We start from the raw sequence: 25,136 nt of genomic DNA on the forward strand, positions 1-25,136 counted from the left end.
AGGACCTCGGCGCCGGGGGAGGAGGCCGGGCGCCGCCACAGGTGGGCGCGGCCGAGGCCCGTAGGTGGCGGGGCGCCAGTGTGAGACTGGTGGCCGCGAATCAGTGCTGTCCTGGGGCGGAGGTCGTCACCTGATGTCGTTCACTTAGCCCCAGGTAGCAAAGGTCACGTCCACGCAAAAACCGCTCTTGCCCCAAGGGAAATGAAAAGATGGCCCTTCTGAGCCAATGAGTGACGCAGGCCGGGAACGTGGATTCAGTTACCCTGGGCGGCCGGCACCGGCGTGGACAGGTCGTGCAAACTCGTGGTTAAAGGACGAAAGAATCTCATGAGTCAGTGCACGCTTCAAGTACGCCTTGGGAGCGGCAGGCCGCACCTGCAGTAGGCGGGGACTTCCATAGGCCGCAGAACTGGCCTTCTTAGCTGCAGCGTGGGTGGAAGCTGAGGTCAGCTCAGAGTAAAGACACAGGAGGTTATGGTGGGTCAGGCGCAGAGGCTGGTAGTAAATGGCTGGGGACTGCGGTACTGCAGATAAGCCTGGATCTTACCTGCAGCATTCCATCTCCCCCATCAGGATGCTCCTGTCGGCCTGGCCCAGCATTCTGCAGGGCCTTTAGTATGGATAGGGCCTCTTCAGAGCTTCAGAACTTTTCATTGCATGGTGCAGACTCTGGATCTTTACTTTACTAGACGGTGTATGTGAGGGGGGATTTAGGAGATCTGGGATTTAAGAGATGCATTTTTAGGAGACTGTGGAATAAAGGGATTTTCCCACCAGTAAGTGTTGGCCTGGTCTCCAGCACCCAGCCTCTGATCTAAGCATGGCCCCTGTTGGTTCCCAGGTGGAAAAGTGAGGAGGGTGAACCTGGGAGGAAACAAAGCTCAATTCTGGATGCAAACTCATCTTTGTATCATCTTGGAAGCACTCTGCACATGCTGGGGTTGCATATGAGACAACTCTGAGGATGTTTCAGAATCTGAATAAACTTCAGGATGCCATTCATGTTTTCACTGTGTTTGTTTCTGCTAGAATTGAAACATTTGTAACACCTGGAGCAATCAAGATCAGAGTGAGATTCATATTCATAAATCTGAGTGCAGCCTGCTTCTGTGCCTCCCTTTGTTGCCCTCCTGGAGTGGCAGGTGTTGTGTGTGCTAGGGTAGCACCTCCTGATGAACCTCTTCTTTGTTTTTTTCAGGGGTTGGAAAAACAACCTTGATCCAGAAAGCCAGTGAGGATTTGAAGTCCTCTGGGGTGCTCGTGGATGGATTTTATACAGAAGAAGTCAGGCAGGGAGGGAGAAGGACAGGATTTGATGTTGTCACTTTGTCCGGCACGCGGGGGCCTCTGTCCAGAGTTGGGTACTGATGCTTCATTTCTGTGGGTTTTATCCTTAAGCTGCCCTTCTATCCAAGTTCAGAGCTTTTATATTCTGATTCCACCAGAGCTAAATTCTTCAAAAGTTCCCTGTGGGGTCCTTGGATGCCACTCTGCCTCCCTGTCCCAAGGGTTCAGAGTCCGTGTCTCCCTGAGCTTGGGGCTGAGCCCGATCTTGAAGTATCTAGGGCTCGAGAGATGTGCCAGAGAAAGGAAACGGAGACCACTGTGTGAACAACAAGCACAGAAAGCACGTTTCATTTGGAATGTGGGCCAGAGTCCTGTGCTTTTCTCCCATGGTAACTCGTGGCCCTGTGTCTGGATAGACAGCTTGGGTACTGGGGCTGCGGGGCTGTAGTCACCTTGCAAGGCCCTGGTGGTGTGACGCAGTTCTCAGGAGAGGAGTCAGTGGGACCAATGCTCCCAGCGGCCTCTTCACTAGGTGGTTGCTAAGGTTGGGGTGGATATGCAGAAGGCCAGTGCTGCAGTGGGCTGCAACAGGAATCAGCATCAGACCCCTCCTCAAAGCAGTGTCTTTTCTTTCAGGCCAGACCCTGTGCCTGGAAAGCGCGAGTGCCGGGTTGGGCAGTACGTGGTGGACGTGACTTCTTTTGAGCAGTTGGCACTTCCCATCTTGAGGAACGTGAGTATGTGTTCTTGCCTCCTGAGCCTGCCTGTGCTCTGCGTCACGGAGGCTGCCAGGGGAGCAGAATGACGTTTGCTCCTGCAGGGAGGACAGTTGTGCAGCTTATGGTTTAAACTCTCTAAAGAGTTGAGCTAAGAAATGCAGCATGAGATACCCTGGGCTGCACACGAAGGCCTTGCCTCTTGTTTGGCACATATAGGTACTCCACATTAGGGTGACCAGGAAGGCTCCCAAGTCCAGCTACCCACACCACAAAGACTGAACTGCCTTGCTTCCCTGAGTGTGGAACCCTTTCTCTGTTGCTGTTCATTGTTGAGACCCAGGAGTCTGCATCTGTGTTCAGAGGGCTGTGTTCTCACTTTATTTTCTTGGCATCTTTGGCTTTGATCTTAGGGCAATACTGGTCTCCCTCCTCTGATTTTTGGAAGACTTTGTGAATGGTTGTTATTCATTTTTCTTTGAATGCATGGAAGCCACACAGGCCTAAAAAGCTTTTTATGAGAAGCTTTTTAATTATGAGTTTAATCTCTACTTGTTATACATCTGCTGGTTTTTGATTTCTTACTGGGTTCATTGTGGTAATTTGTGCCTTTTGATAATTTGTTCATTTCATCTAAGTTACAAATTTATTTTATTTTGTAAACTTGGTTGTGTTGGCTGAAATTTCTTTCATTCCTTCTTTATTCATAGCTCTTCTTCTGTTTTTTCCCTAATCAGTCTAGTTAAAGGTTTTTCAACTTAGACGATCTTTTCAAAGAACCAGCTTTTGGTTTTGTTGACTATTATCTGTTTTTGCGTCTATTTGTCACATATTATCAAGTCCTGGATCAAGTTCAGGGTCATGAACAAAACATACATAAGCTCACCTCTGGAGACTCAGCCTAGCGGGCCGGGCAGTGGATGTGGGTGAGGCTGGGACCCCTGCCGCACTGCTGTGAGAGCAGCAAGGGATGGGTGGGGCTAGGAGGCCAGGAAGGGGTCCCTGAGGAGCTGACATCCACCAAGAGGAAGCTAAGAGGAGAGAGTGTTGGGATGACTGGGGAGGGGTGGTCCAGGGAGAATCTTCTAGGTGGCAGGAGGAGGAGGAGGAAGTAGGATTGGTGAGGGTGGGGCCGAGGTGCAGGCTAGGGGCCTTGCTGCGGATCTTAGACTTACTTTTGTGAAATGGAGTGGTATGAACTTATCTCAAGAACCTATTATAAACCTTCTAGGGCTTTCTACCACACCAGGACTGGAGTCTGACTTCCTTGTCTTCCACAGATGTCAGGGCTGTTCCCGTCTTAGGCTCCCAGCACTCACCATCTTTATAGTTGGCACTCCCTCCTCCCAGCTTGTGCCCTTCTGCCCCTCAGCCCCGGAGCGCAGTTGGTGGTTGCCAAGACTGCTGGAGTTGAGATCCAGCCTTCCCAGGGTGCCTCAAGTAGGCGGGGTCTTATGCCCTGGTTGGGGGGGCCACAGCAAAAGGGTTCAGTCTCCTTGGCCTCCTCGGTTGTGCTTACCTCCCCCTCCTTGTTCTCTGGAAACCTTCCCTGTGCTGTTCCCTGGGAACAGTCAGAGAATGTGGTATTTTTCCTTAAAATACCTCTATCTAAGTGTCCAAACAGCAAGTGAAATGTGTCTAATGAAATTCCCACTGAAGAGCCTGGCTCTGAGCATCAGATCAATACACTGGATTGATTTTTACTTCCTGTTGGCAGGCAGAGTTCTGGGAGAGAACTCATGTCTGGCTGCAGGCTTACATAAGCGTCCCCATACTGACCACAACAAGAGCCTGCATCTGTCTTCTTAATTAGGAAACAAAGACAAGCTCTGTGCTGACCAGCAGCCCAGACCTTCAGGTGCCAGGTGGGAGCAGCCCTCTACCGGGCGTCCCTGCCCAGTTAGGGCCTGGATTTCTTTTCTGGAGCTAAAATATTTCTCCTCTCCCCCGCCCCCCCCCCCACACACACACTATTGTGATGAAGAAAGGAGAAGGAACTAGTGTTTAACTTTTATAAAAACAAAAAGACTAGGCAACAAAAATAGGGGCAGACAAGTTTTGCTGTTGGCAGGTGGTGACCAGGTGGGCTGGAAGCTTTGGAAACCCCAGTGAGGCAGGTGAGGCCCTCCATCCAGGGCTGCAGTGTCGAGGTTGGGGCGCCAGGATCTAGGAAAGGCTCTGACAAAGTGAAGAACTGTCTCTTATGTGTAAGAGCTTCACTAGGGGTGAAAAGCTGGTTGAGTCCTTTTAAAAATACTCTGAAAAATGTAAGAAAAATAATTCTCGGTTTGGACCAGCGTGGTTTGCCCATTCGTCCCTAGGGAAGCAGGATGTGCCGGGAGCTGGCAGCAGCTTGGGGCAGGGGAGGCCAGGAGGCTCAGGTTGCTGCCTTAGCGTGGGTGTCTGCTACTCCCTGCAGACAAAGCGGAGATGGAGCAGAGCAGGGGCGCAGGTGGGGAAGGGAGGAGGGCAGATGCTGGTGGGAAATGATCTAGACCTCTAGGAAGCCCCTCAGGCCCAACTGTGTTGATGGCTCACCCCAGGGTTGACACCTCTCCTTGACTGAGAGCTGTCACTTATTATTTTCCTAAATATTGAAATTTTCTCTGCACATGGTAAAAGAAATGTTGTAAAATATTTAAAAAGAAGAAAGAAAATATGAGTAGGTCAGGCCTTGTCACTGGCACAGCCGCTGTGGGCCCGCTGTGCTTCTGCCCGGCTCTGCCGGGTGTGTCTGTTCAGTTGTCCAGAACTCAGGAGCAGCCCCTGTCATTTTATCGGCGTGGTTTGATTTTCCTGTGGTCTGAGTGGCCTGGAAGACGTCTCATAATTTAATAATCTTCAAAACTGAAGTTTGATGATCTGCTATCTCAGAGTGAGGATTTCACCTTCCATGTAGCCGTGGCTCCCTCTGTATGGACACCTTGTTCCTAAGGGGAACTGGCCTTGCCACCAAGTCCCCTGCAGGAGCTCTGCACCTAGCTGTGCTGTTCTCTGTGGGGCCTGATGGGCAGTGTGGGTGGGAGGAGCCTGCGCTCTCAGGGCCACTCTCCCCCTGCCAGTGTGAGCGCAGGCTTGTTTCAGGCACTTTGTGGGCACACTGATTTACACTTGGAAAACACTTCTTAGTTTTGATTTCCATTTTTAAGGTACTGATGAGGTTAAATGGTTTTCAATTGTTTGGGTTTTTTTTTTTTTAGTCTAAATTGTTTCATTATCTTCCCATTTATTCCTCTTTGGCTTAAGAAATCTTTTGTAAGGCAGATAACCTTTTTATATTTATTGATTCTATTTTTCTGTTTGTCACTTTATTTTGGAGTTATTTTTTTAAACATAAGGAAAGCTTTGCCCTATTCAAAATTAACATAAACTTTTACTTTACTTTTCTTCTTTTCTGTGCTTTTGCTTTCAGTCAGTCCGTCTGGATTTATTTTGAATGTAACACAAGGAGACAGTTGGGTTCCTTCCAGATACTTAGCTTGCTTGCTAAAACCATTTATTAAACAACTCACTTCCAATTAGTGTATCATGCTTCATAAATCATATTTTAAAACCCTAGTGTGTGTGATGTTTCAGGGTCAGCTGTTACCTTCTGTTGATCCTTTCATTTTTGTACCAATACCATACTACTTTAATTACAATTATAATTGTAATTTTGTTCTTTGAAAAATTGCCTTTGCTTTCTCATGTGTTGGTCCTTCTGCATTGCCGGGTGCTGATGGCAGCGTGGTAGTGTTGGCTGTCACTGATTGCAGACTCCGTCAGGCTGGAGGCTCAGTCCTCAGAACGCTGCCGCCGTGTTCCTGTTTTGCAGAGGGGGTGCCCGAGGCCTTGCTGGGTGGCACAGCTTCTGTGAGGCAGAACTGTCCTGAACTGTGGAATTGAGACTGCGCTGAAGGCCACATGGGGTAACAGGAACTGTGTGTAGCGAAGGCCGTGCTGTTGGAGAGAACATGGTCATTTTCCAGACAGCCTCCTTTCTGTGGCTGTAGTGCGGTTCCTCCCTCTCCCCACTTAGCATCTTCCCGGGTGCCCTGTTCACGGGGCTCTGATGAGAGTGGACTCCTCCGTAAGCCCTAGTGGCAAGCAGGTTGAACTGCTGTCCTTGGAGTGCCTGTCCCACCAAGGCGTGGCGCCTTGGGGTGCTGAACCCCAAGCCAGGACTGCCCCCAGCTACTTGCCAGTTAGACATAGGTCATCACCACTCCCTGTAGCAGGGAGTCTGTTCGCTTCCCCACGGGCAGCTTCTAATAAGGAGAAGGACAGCAGGCAGCAGAGATCAAAGCTCTTCTCCAAAGTTCAAATATCGATCAGCATTTTTACTAGAGTGTGAATTTTTTGAAAACGGTTGTGAATGCTGCAGGCATGAGGACAGCAGTCCCTGTACCTGCCATGGGTCCACAGCTCAGCAGGCCGCTGGCTGAGCACGCTCTGTGCACATGCCACTCGCCACCCACACACACGGGGTTCGTGCCTGTGTCTCTGTCCACCTGGGCACATGAGTGCTGCCCACCTTGGAGAGCGGCTTCTTCACGGTGAGAGGGAATTCTTGGACACTGTTCCTTGTTCCTGGAGGAAGGTGTATGCAGGATGTGATGCACAGGCATGGGTGGGGCCTCGGAGTGGGACATCTTGTGTTGGACTCCAGAGCCCTCAGTGTGCTCTCCGTGGGGTACCCCTATAGGAAATGCGGACACCTGCCTCACAGTGGTCAGAGGCCTGACCATGCTGTGCTCAGGGATGCCTGGTGCCCACTCTGAGGGCGTCCATGGAGGGAGGTTCTGGTCATCCTGGAGCAGCTAGGGCAATGGGCAGCAGTACCTGGGAGGCCTCCCATCACGGTTGGGTCTGTATTTGCCAGGGAACTGGGGCCAGAGCAGGGCTGTTAATCTATCATGGGGCCTCACAGGCCTAAGTCTCCAGAGTGGTACTTGGGGCCCTTGTCACGAGGAGGGGCTCTTTATTCTGCATGCCACCTGTCAGCTGGCAGGACCTCTTTGGCCCCAGGACAGCTCTCCCAGCCTGGAGGACCCGTGTGTTGGGCTAGGTGACGGTTTGTGTGAGGTTAGGACATGTAGGAGGGGCCTCCACCTGAGCCACCCCAGCCCTGAGAGGGACACTGGCGCTCTGTGGAGCAGCTTCTGCCGCAGCTGGGCCCAAGCAGGGAAGGGCCCAAGCAGGGAACGGCCCAGTGGTCGTCCAGATGTCTTGGAGAAGACTCAGAATCCAGGTCAGGAGACCAGGATCTTAGGGTCTCAGCCTTGCTGTCTTGTTTCTTTTAAACTTGAGGTATTTGGGTGCCATCTATTTTCTGGGTACATATAAATATGAAGTGTGGTCACTCTTGGGACCATTGCAGAGGAATAGACATATTGCAGGAAGCCAGGGCTTGGGGAACCAAGTGCTCCATGCCGCAAGCTCCTGGGAGCCCTTGTCCTAGGTCTGCATGCAAGGACAGTCTGGCCCTCGGGCCGCGCGAGTGGTGTGGCCTGGTGTCCAGTGTGTTTCTCCATCTCCAGGTGGGTTCCGGTGGCCCTGGGCGCAGAGTGTGTGTCATTGACGAGATCGGGAAGATGGAGCTCTTCAGCCAGCCCTTCATCCAGGCTGTGCGCCAGACACTGTCCTCACCAGGGACCGTCGTCCTGGGCACCATCCCCATTCCCAAGGGAAAGCTGCTGGCCCTGGTGGAGGAGATCCGGAGCAGGCCTGACGTGAAAGTGTTCAGTGTGAGTACCCATTAGCACAGGCAGCACCCTCGCCTGCTCCTGGGCCTTGACATGCCACTCCCCCCTACTGCAATGTCAGCAGGTCTGATTTTAGGGATTTAGAATGAAACCATCCTCTACACATTGACAGACCATGGGGGCCACCTAGTGTCTTGTCCCCGTGGCCCCCTCCCGCCCTCCCCTGCCCCTGCATCTGCTCCACTGCCCCCTCCTGCCCTCCTCTGTGCCTTCGAGTGCCCCTGGCGAGCTCTGCTTGCTGTTCCCACCCCAGGATAAAAGCCTCCCAGGTGCAGGTGGCAAGTGAAAGGTGTCGGCTTCTCAGTGGGGCTGCAGCAGAGTGAGCAGTGGCAAGACCACCTGGCCTGTGGGCCCTGGTGTGATGTTGCCACCGAGCATCCTGTGGCTGGTGAACAGCTGTTAGCCTTGGACCAGCTGACCAGCGAGGCATGCGCACCTCTCACGTGTGCACTTTCTTGGTAGGTGCCAGCTGAGTACCTATTTTTGTGCACGGCATTGTTTCACATCTTGGTGGGTCTGTTCCTGGAGAGCTTGTGGCCGAGTGCAGGTGGCCGAGTACAGGAGCCGGATGCCCTGTGTGGGGAAGGGAGGCCCGGCAGCACGGCCAGGTGGCCTGGTGGTGGGCAGCACTCAGGGGAGGTCTGTCCCAGGAGGTGACGTCTCAGTGGAGGCTGGATAGGCGTGAGGCCAAGTCCTCATGTCAGTGGCCTCTGAGCCAAGTGCTGCCCTCCTGCCCCTCTGCACACTGCCTCTGTGGTAGAGGTTTGTGATGACGGTGTCTGTGGACGTAGAGGCAATGAGTGCCAAAAGGTCACAAGATGGCACCTTCATGCTGTAAGGCTGGTAGTGTTAGCACCAGGGACCCAAAAGTCCTGAGGAGGGTCAAGGGAGCTGAGGGCCATGTGCAGAGTGAGTGCTGGGTCCTGAGATGAGGCCGCTCCAGAGGGGAGATCGTCCTCCAGGCAGGGCTGTCACTGCTACTAATGAGGGTACATGAAGCATCAGCTCTGAGAGCGCAGGGGGGCCCCTTCTGGTCCTGGCTTATGAATCAGAACCTCGTTTCCTTGTCAGTAGACCTTAGCAGCTGGCTTACATGTGGTCTTGGGTCCTTTCCGATCCTAAGACACAGTGGATGTCTAAATCCATGTCTGAGAATGTCTTCTGCCTGCAGCGTCCCTGGAGCAGGCACCTGTGAGGAACAAGGACCATGAGGCAGGAGGGGCACAGAAGGGAGGAGTCTGAGCAGAGGGGAGGGGTGGGGAAGAGAAAGGAGAAGGCCCTCCCCCACCCCCACTCGGTGAGCACACAGGTGGGAGGGGCTGGAGTGCATGGCGTGGGGGGGAAGGTGCCCCCAGAGTCGGTGCCAGGCAAACAGCTTTACTCTTCAGAAAAACTTGGGGCAGGGTGGGGGGGATCACATCTAGTTCTCCTTGCCGCCACAGAGCCTCGATGTCATCTGTAGGACAAGCAGAAAGCCTGAGAGACGGGGAGGAGGAGGCAGGTGGGCTGGGGACCTCTGGACCCAAGCGGTGGCATGACAGACTCGGCTGCTGGGAGTGCTGTGCCTTGGGGGAGAAGAGGCGGCCAGCAGATACCGGCTTCCAGCCACTGTATTGGGGTCACGGGGTGGGATTGAGCCCAGCGTCTGGCTGCCGTCTCAGTGACCGTCACAGGCCCTTGAAGCAAACAAAGAATAGAAAGTCTCAGAGTGAAAGTCTCAGAGTGAAAGTCTTAGCAAAAATAGAGAAGATAGGAGAATCCCAGGAAAATTATAGAACCATGAAACACAGTAACCAAATTAAGAAGTTAATCCACAGGCCCACCTTTCTGTGGTTGACAGAAGAAAGAACCGGTGGATTTGAAGACGGAGCAACAGTTTACCCACAGAGCGGGCAGAATGAACAAAACCAGCGAACCCTGGGGACAGTAAGGTGCAGTAGCCCAGATCTCCCATGTTTGTTAAAGGACACAAACCTACAGATTCAAAAAGCCTGGTGACCCTCAGCAAGATAGACCAAGTGTCCATGCCAAGAGCCTCAGCACCAAGTCTTGGACATTGGGACGAGTCTTGAGGGCAGCGAGAGAAAAGCGGCCCCTGACTCAGGCAGAAGCAGTGACTGTGGAGACCCCTGTCAGACCAGGGGCCAGAGGCACAGCTCCGCTCCAGGCTAGGAGCAGCACCCGGGCACCCAGAGGACTCTGCCAAGGTGAAGGTCCCTCAGGAACCTGGGGAGAACACTCTGTGCAGAGGCAGAACTGCACACCTTGGCTGCGTGTCCCAGGCTCTCCAGATCGTGTGGGGCAGGTGAGGCAGAAATGAGGACATTCTCCGGTGTGTAAGTAGATGAAGAAAGTCAGCCAGAAGAGTCGCCTACATGCCCCGCAGGTGTGGCCGGAGAGCTGTGGTGGACCTGCCTCTCTGCCCTCGGGAGCCTGTGGGTGCTGCTCTCTCCCCTGCAGGCTCCCCAGTGAGGACAGCAGCCCTGCTGCATGGAGGGGACCTGCCAAGCAAGCGTGCTTGGGATACGTCCAGCTGTGGGATGCATCCAGCCATGGCTGGGCAGAAGGGAAGGCCAGGCAGGGTGGACAGGTCTCTGGAGGGGCCAGAAGGCCTCTCCAAGTGCTGCTTGAGTACTGGCCTTAGGCAGGAGGAGGATCAGGAGAGTGGCTGCCTGGGACAAGAGTTTGTCTCCAGTGACTTGCTTTCGAGCTCGGAGTGGACTTTGGCATCGCTGCCGTTTGTCTCTGAGAGAAGTCACCAACTTGTTCTGCCTTCCAGCCTGCATCACAGCATTGGCAAGGTTCAGATCCTCTGCAGCCGGCACCTCGGGGGGCCATGAGCCTGGCGCCTCATCTGGCATGAGTCCCTGGCTGCAGCTGGGGTGCTGTTTGTGCTGTGTGTGCTGCCTGCTGCCCTGGACATGCTCCTGCCTTGCTGGCTGCTGTCCTCCTCTGTTCCAACAGAAGCTGAGCTGCTGATGTCAGCAGTCCCACCTCAGTCAGCCCAGGTGCTTCCCTGACCTGCTGTGTGCCGCTGGGCTCCTGGTCCTGCTTGTTCTGCCTGGAGACCTTTCAGCCACAGGAAGGTCTTGGAGGTGCAGGGACTCCACCGAGGCTTGGGCACTGACCAAGGCCTTCTTGAAGTTATGCTGCTCTTTCAGGACTTTGGCTGAATTTTTTTTTATGGCTTCTAAAGCCTATTGCTCTGTAAATATAACCACTGAAAACTTTAAAAAAAAATTTTAAACTTATTTTAGTATTTGGCTAATGGAGGCTAGTTATGAAAACAACAGGTAATGGCTGTGTTGATGCCGGAGAGGCAGAAGGTGAAAGCCTTTTGGATCAAGGGGCCTGGAAAGGGTGATGTGTACTTCCTGTAGTTTCCTGATGAACAGGGCAGAGCAGACCTGCAGGCTCAGCCTGCAGACTCGCCCCGCCAGCAGCATGTGAGGCGGGAGGCAGCATCCACCAGAGCCTGCAGTAGTGACCGTGCCCACTGTCCTCGGTGACTCCAGAGTCTGAGCACTGGTGTGATCCCACGACCCTGCTGTCTTCATTCCTGGGGATGAGGCATGTGATTTGGCCACATGAGCTCAGATGCTTAGAAGTTATTTGATTTTTCTGCTTTATAAATGTGTTAATTTAACCAAACTCTACTTTTATGGTCAGAATCCAGACCCTTAAACTTGCTTCTTCCACCAAGCCATTTTTATTCTTTCAGTTTTCGCTTTGGGGTTGAAGGATCACAAGTGTACTAGATGCTAGGTCCCAAGTTCTAATTTGGAAGTTTTTAGACCTCATGCTCTTCTTGCTGTGTGTATTTTAAACAAACAGGACATAAATTGTTTTCTTCTTATTGGGAATCCTGTACTGTCTCCGGTTCCACACACCTGTTCTCTGGATGCAGAGCCAGGGCCAGCGCCTGATGCTGGATACTGTGAGATCAGAAGTCAGTGGTGGTCAGGTCTTTGTGCAGAAATTGAGAGGCCGATCCTGAAATGCACATGAAAATACAAGGGGCCCAGCCGATTAATCTGCAAAAAGAATAATGTTGGAGGACTCGCACTTCCTGATTTTAAGTTTCACTCAGAGTAGTTGAAACTGTGGCACTAGTGCAGGGTAGACATGGAAACCTTTGGAAGAGAGTGGGAAGTTCAAAAATAGACTCTTAGTCTGTGACCAGTTGATTTCTGTGAGGGAGCCTGGGTGGTACAATGGGGGAAAGAGCAGTGTTTTCCACAAATGGAACTGGAAAACTGGATATCCACATGCAAGAGAACAGAGTTGGACTCTTACTTCACACTGGGCACAAAATGAACTCGAAATAGGTCATAGATTTAAATATAAGAGGTGAATCTATGGAACTCTTGGGAGAAAATATAGGAGTACGTGTTTGTGAACAGCAGTTAGGCAAAGCCTTGTTTGAAAGAACACCCCAAACTTAAACAACAAAGGAAGAATCGGTAAGTTGGACTACACCCAGATGGTCAGCCTTTTGCTTCAGAGGCTCCAGCCAGAGTGGGAGACAAGCACAGAGGGGAGAAGAGGCTGGCAAATGATGTACCAGATGGGCCATGGCCAGAGTCCCACACCCGTGGTCCCACTCACTTAGTGTCCAGCAGAGGCAGAGTTATCAGACAGCGGGTAGATGTGGTCAGGGAGGGTAGGCTGGGGTAACAAGATGGGGTTTCTTTGTGGGGTGATGACATGTTCTGATCTTAGATAGCGTGAGGATCGCAGACTTTGAATGTGCTAAACACTGAATTCTACTCTGGAGGTGAGTTTTATGATGTATGAATTATGTCTCTGTAACCCCACCACCATCACACAGAGAAATCAGGTAGGAGGTCCACCTGGAGAAGCCCTGGCACCACTGCCCTCTCTGGGAGACATAGGTCAACACTTAGTGACCACCTCCCTTCCACATGTGGGGAGAAGCGTGGTGCTATCTGGGGCCGCTTCCCCTTCTCACAGAGCCACTGATGAGGTTCCGGGACCCCACCTGGTGTCCTCATCTAATCCGAATCGTCTCCCAAAGACCCCAGCCCCAAATGCCATGTGCAGAGAGTTTAGTTTTCCAGACATGGACCTTGGTGGACAGTCAAACCAGAGCTGGCTGCTGGGGCCCGCTGCTCCTCTCAGGCCTGCCCTCACTGGCCTCTGCAGGCCTCCAGTGCGTCCCTTCCCCATACCAGGGGTCTTTGCCCAGGTCCCTCCATGCCCAGGTGCATCCAGCTGTGGAAGCCCTGGGCTACCCCTCCAGGTCCTGCGCCTCTCTGGCCCCTTCTGAGCAGTCCTTGGTCACCCCTCCCCCCATTCACATTACCCATCTCCTGCTCTGTGAATTCCACGATGTCAGGGTCCTTTCTGAGGTGTCCTTGCCTGTGTGTGTTGAGCAGGTATCCGTGTGGGCCTGCGACAGGAGGAGTCAGTCCTGCCCTCCCTGAGCCCTCTGCATGCTCTGATTCTGCTTGAGTCTGGGGTTGAGGGCTGAGTCTGGCAGTGAGGGCCAAGTCTGGAGGTGAGGGCTGAGTCCTGTGGTGAGGTCCCAGTCTGGAGGTAAGGGCCGAGTCTGGCTGAGTCTGGCTGAGTCTGGTGGTCAGGGAGACATGCAGCAGCGGGGCAAGTGGGCTGGAACAGACTCTGGCTGTCTTGGTTGACCCATTTGTGTCTGATGGAGGACACATGCTGGGGTCAGAAGGCTCAGTCACCTTCTGTGCCTTGTCCTGTCACTTCTCTGGCTCAGCCCGTCCTCTTGCTACACTCAGGTCCCCCAAGTCCCTGGGGGCCCAGGTAGTTCTGCTGACTTGGGAGCACATTCAGGGTTCTGGGTGCCCCTGGGTCTCTGGTGGCTCCTTCTGTCCCAGTGCGACTGTCCCGCTTGCCCTCCCACCTCCATACCACCCTGCAGCTCCTGGTTCACGCTCTTCCCAAGTTTGGATCCCCCAGCACTCAAAGCTGCTGTCACTTGGTTTGTTGGTACCAGGATTGAATCCAGGGTGCTTAATCACTGGGCCACAGCCCTGCCCCTTTTTAGTTTTTATTTTGGGACAGGGTCTCACTAAGTTGCTGAGGCTGGCCTTGAACTTGGATCCTCCCGCCCCAGCCTTCTGAGTCGCTCGGGTCATAGATGTGCACCACTGTGCCTGGCTCCTGGCACTTCTTGAGTTGTCTCTGCAGAGCTGACAGTGGGACTGAGACACCTGTCCCATCCCAGAGCGTCCCTGGGGATGGCTGCAGCTCCCTCCCAGTCTTCCTGGCTCTCCTTGTCGGTATTTCCCCTCAGGGTGGAGGGAAGGAGGGAGCTCTGAAGCCTGCTCTCTGCCTGTCCCACAGGTCACCAAGGAAAACAGAAACCTCCTTCTACCGGATATCGTGAAGTGGGTGCAGAGCAGCGGGAAGTGAGGTGGGGCTGCTTCCTGCACTGCTGCCCTCAGGAGGCGCCCAGTGGCCTGCTGCAAGTGGCCGTGCCTCCAGGCTTCTGGACCTTGCGGCCAGGAAGGCTGACAGCTGCTTCCTACAAGGTTCAGCAGGTCAGGGTGGCCATGTGCTGACCACAGCCCCTCACAGCCTGCTCACGCTCAGGGCCTTCTGTTCATTTCTTCTTCAGCTGCATGTGGTCTGGTAAAGCAGGGACCAAGCAAAGGCGCTAGTAGTCACTGGAATTTGCTCCATTGAAGTTTGTCCTAGTGTCGCTGAGTGGACAGCAAGCTCACTGCCTGTTCACTGCAGGTCCTGAAAGTTAAAGGCCTCTCCTGGGTTCTGTCTCCTGCAGCACGAAGTCTTGTTTCCTAGGAAAGTTATTTGGGGTTCTCCCCTATCTCTTGTGTATCTCTTCATTAATTGCTAAATAAAATTGAAGCAAACCTGGTGTTTCAAATACACGGGTCCTTCTGTGGGTGGGCCACCCGGCCTTGGAGCGGCCCTTGCCACTTGACGCTCAGGCTGAAGGGCAGCAAGAGCGAGGTTCCTTCAGTGCCCTGCCTGGGTCGTTGGCTTGGGTGCATTATTTTAACTTTTGAGCCTTTTTTCCCTTCCAGGAAAAGGGCCAATGGCTGTCCTCAAAGCAGGTGGTAAGACTGCAGAGCAAACTGTTCTCAGCACTGGGCTGGCCAGTCAAGAGGAAGGTCAGCCCACAGCAGAGGCTCCACAGTAAAGGGAGGTAGAAAAGCCTGGGCACTCTAGGGTTACGAGACTGCCCCACATGGTGATCCTTGAGTGACAGCTCCACGTTTTCAGGTCATTTTGGGTGAAGATCTGTCAGTTTCCAGGATTTTTTAGCAACCAGCATCAGCTATGGCACCTCTGGTCTCGTTACAGAGTGCTCTGCTCTGTAACCGACAAAGCTAGGCACCTGCAGGTGGCGGCACCTGTGTGGCACACGGGCAGGGCCCAGGCACAGCCTCTGAGCAAGACCAGAGCCTGCAGCCGGGCAGACGACATGCCCTGGATGTGTCCCCTGGAGGGACCACAGCAGGTGGCCTCCAGACTGGGAGCTAATCCCTCAACCAGGGCCTCCTGCCCAGGAGCAGGAGGGGCTGTCTTCCTTCCACTATCCCACTCCTGGTGGCCAGGTGCTGTGTCAGGGTGGGCTGTGGGCCTCAGTGGGCCAGGATGTCCGCCACCACACCTGGCAGCCTGACCCAGCCAAACTGTGAGAGCAGCACAGCCCTGCGGGGGGCCCCTGCCAACCTGAGGAGAAGGGGGTGGAGGGAGGGGACAGGGAAGGGCTGGGGAGAAGTCCCTCACCTGCATCCTGGAACCCCCAGTGCCACCGCCCAGCAGAAGCGGGACTCACATGGGTGCCTTTCCTGGGCCTATAGCAGTGGTTGTGTGTGTCCGGGGTTCCCAGGGCTCCCATGTAGGAATGTGTCCTCCTGCACTGTCCCTCAGAGGTCTGTGCTTCAGGGTGACTGTTGGTTGAACCCTGGCTTTGTCTCAAGTCAGGAAACCAGTGAAACTTATTTCAAAGAAGACAGAATGACTGGCTTGGGGGCATTGTGCTCAGGCAGGCAGGGCTGTGGTGCTCTGCTTGAGGGTTGGCACCAACTCTGTGGCCCCTAGCTGGGGGCACTGACCAGCGTGGAGGGGCAGTTGAACCCTCTGAGGGGCTCCAGAGCACGGGTTCTTGCCAGCGCTCCCTGCGGCTCCTTCAGGCTTTCTGCGTCTTAGTGTGCCACACGCCCCAAGCCTCCCAGGTGACGTTTAGCTGTGACACTGGCAAGTCCTGTCGTGATTATTGTATTACCGTGTCAAAGAGAATGCTCAGGGCGTGTGTGAAGGTGCCAGATGTAATCCCTGTCACAGAGTGTACCAGGGTCTCTAGGAGGGCACCATCAGTCTGCAGCTGGCCTGGGTCCTGACATAAGGGGCTGACGTGGTGCTGCTCCTGTGCAGCATTTTGGTGGGAACAAGAGGCTGTGTGATGCAGAACCAGTTGGGGACTGGCTTGCTGCCCACACTCCTTCCTGTCCTCGGCAGTTCTGCTACCAGCCATGCCACACACCAGGCTTTACAGATGGACTCCTCTCAGCTCTGAATGGGGTGACTCATGGAGGGAGGGGTCAAGCCTCTTAAACTGGTCAATAGGGAGAGGCTCCCAGTGCAGTTGCTCGTCCCAACCACCCCAAGTCCCAGGGCGCTGGCACTGGCGGGATGCCTTGCCCCTCCTTCCCTCCCTTCTGTCTAGTGTGACAGGATGCCTTGCCCAGGAGGATGGCACCTGGGTGCCAAGGGCAGGTGTACAGCACCTGGACCTGGGCGGGATGGGGAGGGTACAGGGGCCAAGGCGCATGCAGTTCTCAGGAGTAGCAAGATGCTGGGTGTCGGGTGTCCGAGAGGCATTTGTCAGGCAGGTGTGCAACATGGTGCAGAACTTGGCCTCACGACTTCCACACAACCAGACACCACAGTGTTACACCTTTTGGAGGGACTTTTCATCCAGGATTCAAATACAGAAAACAGCTGTGTGTTGGGAGAACGTTCGAGTGCCCTGGCAGTAAGTGCCAACCCAGCCCCTATCTGGCTTGACCTTGGTGGGGAGCGCTCTGCTGCGGCCGAGCAAGCGTCTGAAGGCCCAGAGCTATGGGTGTGAACGTCTGTCCTGTGTCAGGATCAAACACAAAGCTGCACGGCCACAGTGACTCCAGTGCCATGCCCTCTTGGTGGTGCCAGTGGGCACCCCCACCTCAGCACGCACGGTCAGGATGCCTGAGCTCCTTCCTTCACAGCAGGCGGCACGGTGAGGAGCAGCCCATGGGGATGAGAGGGTGCACCAGGCCTCACCTCCCACGCATACTTCTCTGCAGGTGGGTCCCACCCCTTCCTCAGGAGTTCCCATCTGCTCTGCTCTGGGTCCCCAGGAGTGGCTGGCTGTGCACCACACTGACTGTGGTCTCTTTTCACTGAACTCAAAGAACCCAGAGGGCTTCACTCACAACTCAGGCCATGCTTAGTCCTGAGTGCCCCAGAATGTTTGGGGGGCTCCCAGCCAAGTTTGGTTAGCCACTTAGAGAACTGCTGCAGGTGACATCAGCGTCCCATTGGTCAAACCGCTGTGATGTATAAACAGAACTTGAGCCTGGGTCTCTGGGGCCTGTGGAGCCATGACTCGCCTCTCATCATGGAGCCCACCTACTGCCAGTAATCCCTGGTCCTCAGCTTACGAAAACAGAGAAGGAGGCATTAGTGCCAGGGCCAAGGGGTAGGGAGACTGCTGTCCTCTGCCCCAATCTCCAGGGCCGACGAGATGCCTCAAGGACATTTTGTGACTGTTCGGGACTGTATTCCTTTCTAACTCCTGCCATCCCCACAGGGTGGCCCAGCAGGAGAGCGTCATGTTCCCATGCACTATTTCTGGACCCTTGTCCTTCCTGCATGCCAGCAGGAACACAGGTCTCTGCCCTACCCAGGGGGTCATGAGGAAAAAAAAGTCCCAAATGTCAGCTTTTGCCCCAAATCCACTCTCACCGCGTGGGACAGCTTTTTAGAAATGGCAGCTGTCTCAGCAGAACTCAAGCACCAGACAGACGCGGCAGTAGCTGTAAACATTTTAATTCTTAGGACAAAGGCTGTGCCAGTGTGCTTGTGCNGGAGGGGGGGGGGGGTTGCTCAGCGTGGAAGAAAGTACGCGGGCCTGGGGCACACGGGGAGCACGGCTGGGCCAATCCTGGGGCTGGGTGGAGGAGCACCGTGCGGCTCCCCCACGGCTCGCCGCGCTGAGCCTCCACCCTGGCATCCTGGCCTGGTCTGGCTGCGCACAGGGCACTGGAGCCGTGACCACGTGCACTATCACGGGCTGTGGGAGCTGGGCCGTCTGCACTTCCTGCTGCGTGGACCCAGGGATAGAGGATGTCTTCTCTATGAATCAGGCACCTAGATGGCTGGTGCCTCCCCCGCTTCGGTCCACCTCTTCCTCGTGGTGACAGGGCAGTGAGGACGTTGACGAGTGGGAGATGTCAGTGACTCAGCATGCAGTGGCCTTACTTCCATCAGGGCAGGAGGGAGTTAATCAGGGCTCTACTTAGTCTAGATGGTCTAAGGTACAAGATGGCTTTCGTCTGACGTGTGGGCTCTTGTGCAGTGCTGGGGGAGGGGGCCTGTCCCTCCCCCAGCCCGCCACTGTCACGTGGGTCGTTTTCAAGAACCTGAGATAAAGTCAGTGTTTCCTAAGCAGCTCTTGCTTTTCCTGGGAGGAGACCCCAGGGATCGTAGCCGGGCTCTTCGGTTTGGGGTAAGGGGAGGACAGAGGAGGGCTGCGGAGGACGGACTCTCCGGCCAGATGTGCTGGCTATTGCTCATCTGAGGCGCTTTGCTGTGAAGCTGTGTCATCCAGGCCCATGTCCTCCTGGCTCGCTCTCCTGCAGATCAGCCCCTGGTTCTCTGCCACGGCCTCTGCCAGCCGTCCGTCATGCGGCTGCCCCTGCTCAGCTGCATCTGAGGGTTCACAGGGCTCTGAGAAGTGCTTCCGGAGAGGAGAGAAGCAGGGACACTCAGCAAAGGCTCCCGCCCAGGCTCCTGTCCCCCACCCGCATACCGCCCCAGCAGGGGAATGGGAGCTGGGGTTGTGGAGTCCCTGAAAGCAGGCCCTGAAGGTGGGGACAGGCCACGACTGAGGGTAGGAAGTGCCACGGAAGCTGCATGTCTCATGGGGACTCCAAAGGCCAGGCCTTTCTCAGAAGGAGGTGGCCTAGGAGGTTGCTGTGTGCCCCTCTCCTGGGCCCCAGGCAGCACCGCCTCATGCTCAGCCCCAGCTCCGGCGCGACCACAACACTGCAGGCTGGCCCAGGGACATGGAGGCCTTGGGTTCTGGAGGCTTGTTGGAGACAGGGAAGGGAGTGTTCCAGATTCCCAGAACCACCCTCAGACGGGCTGACCGACGACGGGTGGAGGAGTGCATGTGGCCTTCCTGCTGGGGACGGGGAACAAGCATTCAGAAGGACACCCAGCTTGGGAAGTCTCCTGGACAGCCTGCCTTTCCCCTGGGCCCGCATGGCCTGGGGCTCCAGGAGGCCTGAGTGGCCCCCACAGGGGACATGCCTTTGCTGGGCCCCAGATTCTTCCTGGGTCACCTGGCCCGACCTTGGCGCCCCTGGAGGGGCAGCAGGGCACCTCTGAGGGTGCTCAGGTATGATCCCACCTCCAAACGACTGCACCTGGAAGGGGGTCCCTGATGACCTCCAGGCAGGAACCCGTGGGGCCTCCCACTCTGAGGCCCCTCGCCCTGACTCGTCAGGTAGGCAAGTTAGCCAGCCTGGACTCTGGACACTGACAGCGTATCTGCTCAGGGTCCTTAGAATTCACTTTCTAGTATTGAAGTACCTGAAAGTGGCCGCCCGCCCACAGCTTTAAAGGTAGACCTAAGGGATGGGGACTACGATGGCTAAACCCCAGTGCTGCTGTCCTTTCCTCTCCCTAAGGCTGGACAGCTGAGGCAGAAGCTAGCCCTGCTTCTGCTGGGGTGGGGGCGCATGCTCCCCACCCATGGGCTGAGGGTCCAGGATGCCCTTCTGCAGAGCGTCTGTAGGGGCTTGCTATTTACCATGGCTCAGCACCAAGCAGCTTTGTTTCAAGCCCCCTGCTGCCCTGGGAGCCCTGCAGAGGAGCCAAGGTCCTGCAGCAGGAGGTGGGGCCCAGAGGCCTGAGTGGCCCCCCACAGGGGACATGCACTGCAGCACAGGCCAGAGATCACCGGCCCTTACCCGTGTGGCCTGGCCAGTGGCCCTGGCCGAGGGGCCCATCACGATGTTGACGCTGCTGGAGGACTGGGTGTCGCTGGTGTTCCCCCCCTCTGCGGCAGAGAGCCCAGAAATGACCAGCGCACTGGAGAAGCTCCTCTTGCCGAAGAGGAAGCTGAGGGTGGAGCTGGTGGAGGAGCCCAGGCTGGATCGGATGAGTGCCTCTGCCCGCTCACGGACACTCAGGTGGCCTGTGGTGGTGACAGGTGGCGGCTGAGAATGCAGGGAGGCGTCGGAGGTGTGCAAGGAGAGTTGGCTGCCCGAGGGCCGCTGGGCCAGCTCATGGACTGACGTGGAGGTCTGCAGGAAGGCCTGGCAGCTCTCCAGGATGGGCCCTGAGGAGCTCAGGGCGGGTGGCCTCTGGCTCAGGGCTGGGTGCGCCTGGACAGACTGGCTCCGGCCCTTCCTCCTGCCTGTGGGGAGAGGAGAGGGCACTGTTGGTCCATGTGAGGCCTGGGTGGGAGGCACTCGGGGAGGTGGGGTCTGTATGCCCTCCACTGGGGTTAGGGATGGTACCAATCAGGCAGACGAGGGGAGGCACAGGAGGGGACAGCCATTGGCAATGGTTGTGATGTATTTCAAAACAACTGGGTAGAAGAGCTTTAGGGTCCACAACACAGAAACAACAAGTGTTAGAGGAGATGAAATGCGAGTTACCCTGGTTTGATGATAACACATCATGGACGTGCATTGAGGTGTAGACTGTACCCCATAAATATGTGCAGATTAAGAATAAAATAAAAAACTTCATCATTTTAGCGGGTGGCCAGGGAAGTCAGTGTCTGTGTGGTGCTGTAGGCCAGGGAGCCCAGGAAGTCACTCTGCAGGGCCAGGACAAGGCCTGGGAGCTTTTACTATCCACTGGCCTGGTCCCTCCCCCAGTCAAGGCCCTGAGGACTGCAAGACTTGCTAAGGGTGCTGAAAGCCAAGGGTGGGGTGGGAGGGGAACTGTGGCCAGGGTGACCCACCTGCTGGGTTTGCCCGGCACTTTCCTGATATTGGCACTGAAGGTCCTGCACCTCCTCAGTCCAGGCAAACCCAGACAAGGACCGTGGCTGCAGAGAGCCGATCTGAGCTTGTTTCTGACCCAGGACCTAGGTTACTGTGCTGATCTAGTCTTCTTGGTAATACAGGAAAACAGGCAGAGTTTGGTCATTTTCAGTTGCCTTGAAAGAGGGAGGCAGCTTGGACCATGTGCTGGGCACTTTGTTCTCTAGACATTTCTGTTGAGGTCGGGGTCTTTCAGGTGACTGACACCCATATATCTGCCAGGCCCAGGCCTCGGTTGTGGTGGCCATCTTGCCTGCTGTAGCCAGATGCCCTTTGCCAGCCATTCCTCCCTGGCTCTTGCTGACACTTGTCTAAGCAAGGCTATTCTTGAGGGAAGGATTAGACTCAGCCCTGTGCCTCTGAGGAGGGGCACATCAGTGGGTCTGCCTGTGCCCTGGTGTCGTGCAAATGCCCAGCAGCTGGGAGCATGTCAGGTGCTAGTGGCGATGCTGGACTGCATGACAAGCATGTCCAGTCCCCAGGCCCTGCTTTTAAAAGGTCATCTTGGGCTGGGGTGTGGCTCAGTGGTGGAACCCTTGCCTCGCACATGTGATGCACTGGGTTCAATCCTCAGCACCACAAAAAAATAAATAAACAAAATAAAGGCATTGTGTCCATGTATAAATTAAAAAAAAAAAAAGCTTATTCTTGATGGGCAGCTGGTGACAACAGCACTGTGACCTCACAGCTCGTCTTCTGAAGCTGTTCCCATCAGATGCTGACTGGCACACACAGAGGGCTTAAGTGCCACATTATTAGCTGGGCACCCAGGGATTAGAAGTGTTTTTGTATGTCTACATGAGAACCTGAGCAGGGATAGCCTTTGAGACAGAGCCCGTCAGGGAACAAAGGTCCCATGGAACGCCCAGTAGCCGTCCACCTGCTGCTTCCCCCCCAGGGCTTTCTCGCCGAAGGGCCACCCGCCTCTCGTTGACTGCATGCCAGGTTGGAAGCTTCGATGGCTGGTGTCTCTGCTTCCAGAAGGCATGGGTGCCCCACCTCACTCTGTCCCACCTGCAGGCTGAGAAAGTGGGGACCCAGCTTGTGGGACTGCACGCAGTCCCCAGGACTGGCCCTGGCCCCTTGGGGGTGAGCTTGGCCTGGCCTGGTGCCCACCACCTGTGCCACAGAGCAGCAATGCATGGCCTGGAGGAGCCTTCTGAGTGATGGCATGTGTTGCTCTTCCAGAAGGAAGAAAAAGAGGGGAGAAAAGGATGAGTCAGAATTGAGAGCAGGATGGTGACGTCTGTGAGAGGCTGAGCCCCTCCCCAAATCCTCCACACTGTCCAACCACCGGTGCTTTCCATGCCCCACAGACCACCTGCACTTGAAAGGGGCTTTCCTGCTAATGCCAGGGACAAAGGGACAAGCACCCTGCTGTGTGTATGCAGGGCAAGGACCCTCCTGCATGTCTTTGCTTCAGATGTATTTTTTGTTTTGCTTTTTTTTTTTTTAATTTTAATTTTACAAGAAGCAGGCAGACCACGCTGTGTCCATCTCTGCTTCCAGGGCCCTAGTTCTGTGGTCTCACTGACTGCCAGCTGCTGTGTTGTCACATGAGGGCTCCCAGGGAGGCCTTGAACCTGAATGGAAGTGTGACATAAGTCACGCTCCTTGTTCCTTGTCCCTGGTCTCTGGTCCACATCTGAGAGCCTCAGCCCTGGGAGCAGGAGCTTCCCTCTGCACCTTGGGACCAGGTAGGGAGGGTTTCCAGCTGCGTCAGGAGAGGTCCCAGCCCCCGCTGCTCCTCTCCTCCAGCCATGACACATACTTCACCCCAGCAAGGTAGCTGGCAGGCAGCTCCTAGTCGGGGTTGGAACGTCAAGACTGGGCAGCGGTGCAGAGTGTGGAGCACTCTATCACAGATGCATGGCCCAGGGCCCGGGGAGGCATCCGGAAGGGCATCTGGCAAGAGCTCGGAATTGGGGTGTGTGGTAGGAACTGAGCAGGGGAGGGATGGACATGAGGCCCCTGCCTTGGTCACTAGGGTGGAACTGCCCTCCGTCCTTCAGAACTACTCCCTCACGGCTACCTACTGAGCCTATCCTGCCCCTAGGGGCAGGTCCCCACTCTGAGGACCCCCCTTGCCCAGCTCTCACCTGCCACTTGGCATACCGTGTGCTTTGTGTGAGGTCCTCCCTGCCTTTTGCCCAGCTTCCGGAAGCAAAGGACTCCTGTGCTGTTTCTGTCACCTCAGCGCCCAGCACTGCCATTCACTGGGTCTGAGGGTCCGCAGCGCTGGACCCTGAGGAGGCACACAGTCTCTGAGGCCCGGCTCCAACATGGTGCTCACAGTGTGTGGGAGGGTCGTCTAACTGTGGGGGCTGTGGACTAGGGCACACAGCTGGGCCTTAGGCCACCCCGGGGGCGGGGGTGAGCACTGCTGTCAGCTCCCCTGAGGAGCCAGCAAACGCCCTTCCCAGCTTAGCTACAGTGGGGACAAAGGGCACCCACCCTCTCTGGCCTCTGTCTCCTTCAAGCACTGCTCTGCCCAGGGTGTGTGTAGAATTCCCTAGCACACGAGCCATTCCTGGGAAAGTGTTTTGGATGCAATCCCCCCAGCTGCCCCCCCCCCCCCGAGAGGAAGCATTGTTTGTACCCCTGTGGGAGGACCCCACGTGGGCTTTAGACAAGAGTCACACAGGATCACACTTGGGGGTGGCAAAGCCTGGGCAGTCTGCATGTGCCCAGCTCAGCAGTACGGGAGGGCAGGCGGGGCATCCCCTGCCAGCTGCCCAGGACACGTATCCATCACCTTTCCTTAGTTCACTGGCCCTTGGGGACTCACAGTGTTCTGGAGGGGCTGCCCCGTGGCGTGTGCCTTTCAGCAGACCTTTGGGGATGGTCTGGCTGTGCTAGGAGTCTGCAGGGGACCCAGGCATGGTCTTCCTTTCAAGGAGGACACAGGTCAGCTGCCTTTGGCCCCTCTGCCCAGGCCCTTCCAGCTCAGCATGGCCAGGCCCCTGTCACCAAGCATTCCAAGGTGAGCACCCTGCTTGGTCTCCTGAGAGCCTGCTGGGTGCAGAGTCCTGCAGGTTGGCATGTTGGCAGGGGCTCAGTGCACTTTGGAGAGCCAACAGGGTCAGTGCTTATGGCCCCACTTCACCTGGTTCTGATGACAACCCTGATAGCCAGTGGACCTGGAGATCCTGAACCTAAGAGCCCAGCCTTGGCCCTCTGGGAAGCTTCGTGCCATTGGGTCAGCTGGAGGGGCCACTGCTGTCAGCTAGTGTCAGCTGAGCACAGCACCAGCCCCTGTGCAGCCCCTACCTGGCACTTAGGGGCCTACTCAGCCCCCAGCTGTGGGGACAGGGGTGTGCACAGGCCTCTCCCCAGGCCTGCCTCCCGGGGTGGGTGCAGCCCCTCCTTCAGGGTGTGCATCCTTCCCTGGGTAGGGTGTGGGGCACTGGAAGAGTGGCATGCTCTGTGGGTGCCCACCCCAGACTCTGTAGGTCAGGCAGGCCCCACTGTGGGGCCAGCACCCTGAGTACAGGGCAGGGGGCAGCTCAGCCCTATTATGGGGCAGCTCTGACCACAGAAAATAGATGTGGGTTGGCAGAGGGGAGGCAGGAGGGGGAGGCTAGGCAGGGTGAGCCTAGGTGGGAGAGGCACGTTCAAGGGGACAGGGCCCTGAGGGGGACAAGGAGTCTGCGTGGCAGAGGAGGCCAGCAGGAGAGGCCCAGCTCCACTGTGAGAGGTCAAGAGTGCTCAGGGAGAGGCCCGAGGACAGGGGAAGGCTTGGGCTCTGTGACGGGTTGTGCAGGTCCCTCCATATCCACACGAGGAAGCCCGAACCCTGCTCCTCTCCGGGCAACCTTACATGGAAATGGGTCATCATGTGGGTCAAGAGGAGGCCACACCAGGCAGGGTGGGCCTCCAGTCCACAGTGTCCTTAGAAAGGGGATGTTTGGACACTGCATGGGGACAGAGACGAGAGCCACAGAGCACCACAGATAGCTGGCAACCACTGGAAGCCAGGGGAGGGACTTGGAATGGCTTCTCTCATGGTCCTGTGACCCCTTGTCGTGGGATGCCCAGCCTTCAGTCTGTGGGACAAGAAGTCCCTGCTGCTTGAGTCGCTGGGCTCTGGCCTGGATGTGGCA

General features: G+C 55.7%; 2 protein-coding genes across 9 annotated transcripts in view; one reads left to right on the top strand and one right to left on the bottom strand.

The window, feature by feature from the left end:
* Nucleotides 1-190: 190 nt before the first annotated feature.
* Nucleotides 191-14,627, top strand: Ntpcr (nucleoside-triphosphatase, cancer-related). Of its 2 annotated transcripts, none has more exons than XM_015504330.2 (5): nt 191-331; nt 1,199-1,361; nt 1,924-2,020; nt 7,523-7,729; nt 9,588-14,127. In XM_015504330.2, exons 1-5 carry the CDS (start codon nt 328-330, stop codon nt 9,675-9,677), a joined length of 561 nt encoding a protein of 186 aa, XP_015359816.1. In that variant the 5' UTR covers nt 191-327; the 3' UTR covers nt 9,678-14,127. The 2 variants fall into 2 exon arrangements, with proteins under 2 accessions (XP_015359816.1, XP_015359817.1); XM_015504331.2 differs by having other exon boundaries at nt 222-331; nt 14,084-14,627.
* A 3,648-nt stretch (nt 14,628-18,275) lies between these two features.
* The window catches only part of Pcnx2 (pecanex 2), a 171,424-nt gene continuing 164,563 nt past the window's right edge, over nt 18,276-25,136 (bottom strand). For 6 of the 7 annotated variants that reach the window (XM_048800374.1, XM_048800377.1, XM_048800373.1 and 3 more), the window contains 2 exons: nt 19,948-20,396; nt 18,276-18,710 (listed from right to left, as the gene is read on the bottom strand). In XM_048800374.1, the coding sequence (XP_048656331.1) occupies nt 18,537-18,710; nt 19,948-20,396 (623 nt within the window). In that variant the 3' untranslated portion in view covers nt 18,276-18,536. The remainder of the gene's footprint in view (nt 18,711-19,947; nt 20,397-25,136) is intronic. The other variant, XM_048800376.1, reaches the window with a different exon arrangement.

This window comes from Marmota marmota, unplaced genomic scaffold (assembly GCF_001458135.2).
Source record: "Marmota marmota marmota unplaced genomic scaffold, marMar, whole genome shotgun sequence".
Lineage (NCBI taxonomy): Eukaryota > Metazoa > Chordata > Mammalia > Rodentia > Sciuridae > Marmota > Marmota marmota.

What these genes read in the sequence shown, in the direction of transcription:
- Ntpcr (XM_015504330.2), top strand. An exon ending in GGGCCTCTGTCCAGAGTTGG is followed by an intron (nt 1,362 to 1,923) that starts GTACTGATGCTT and finishes CTTTTCTTTCAG; the next exon opens with GCCAGACCCTGTGCCTGGAA. An exon ending in CTGACGTGAAAGTGTTCAGT is followed by an intron (nt 7,730 to 9,587) that starts GTGAGTACCCAT and finishes TGTGGTTGACAG; the next exon opens with AAGAAAGAACCGGTGGATTT.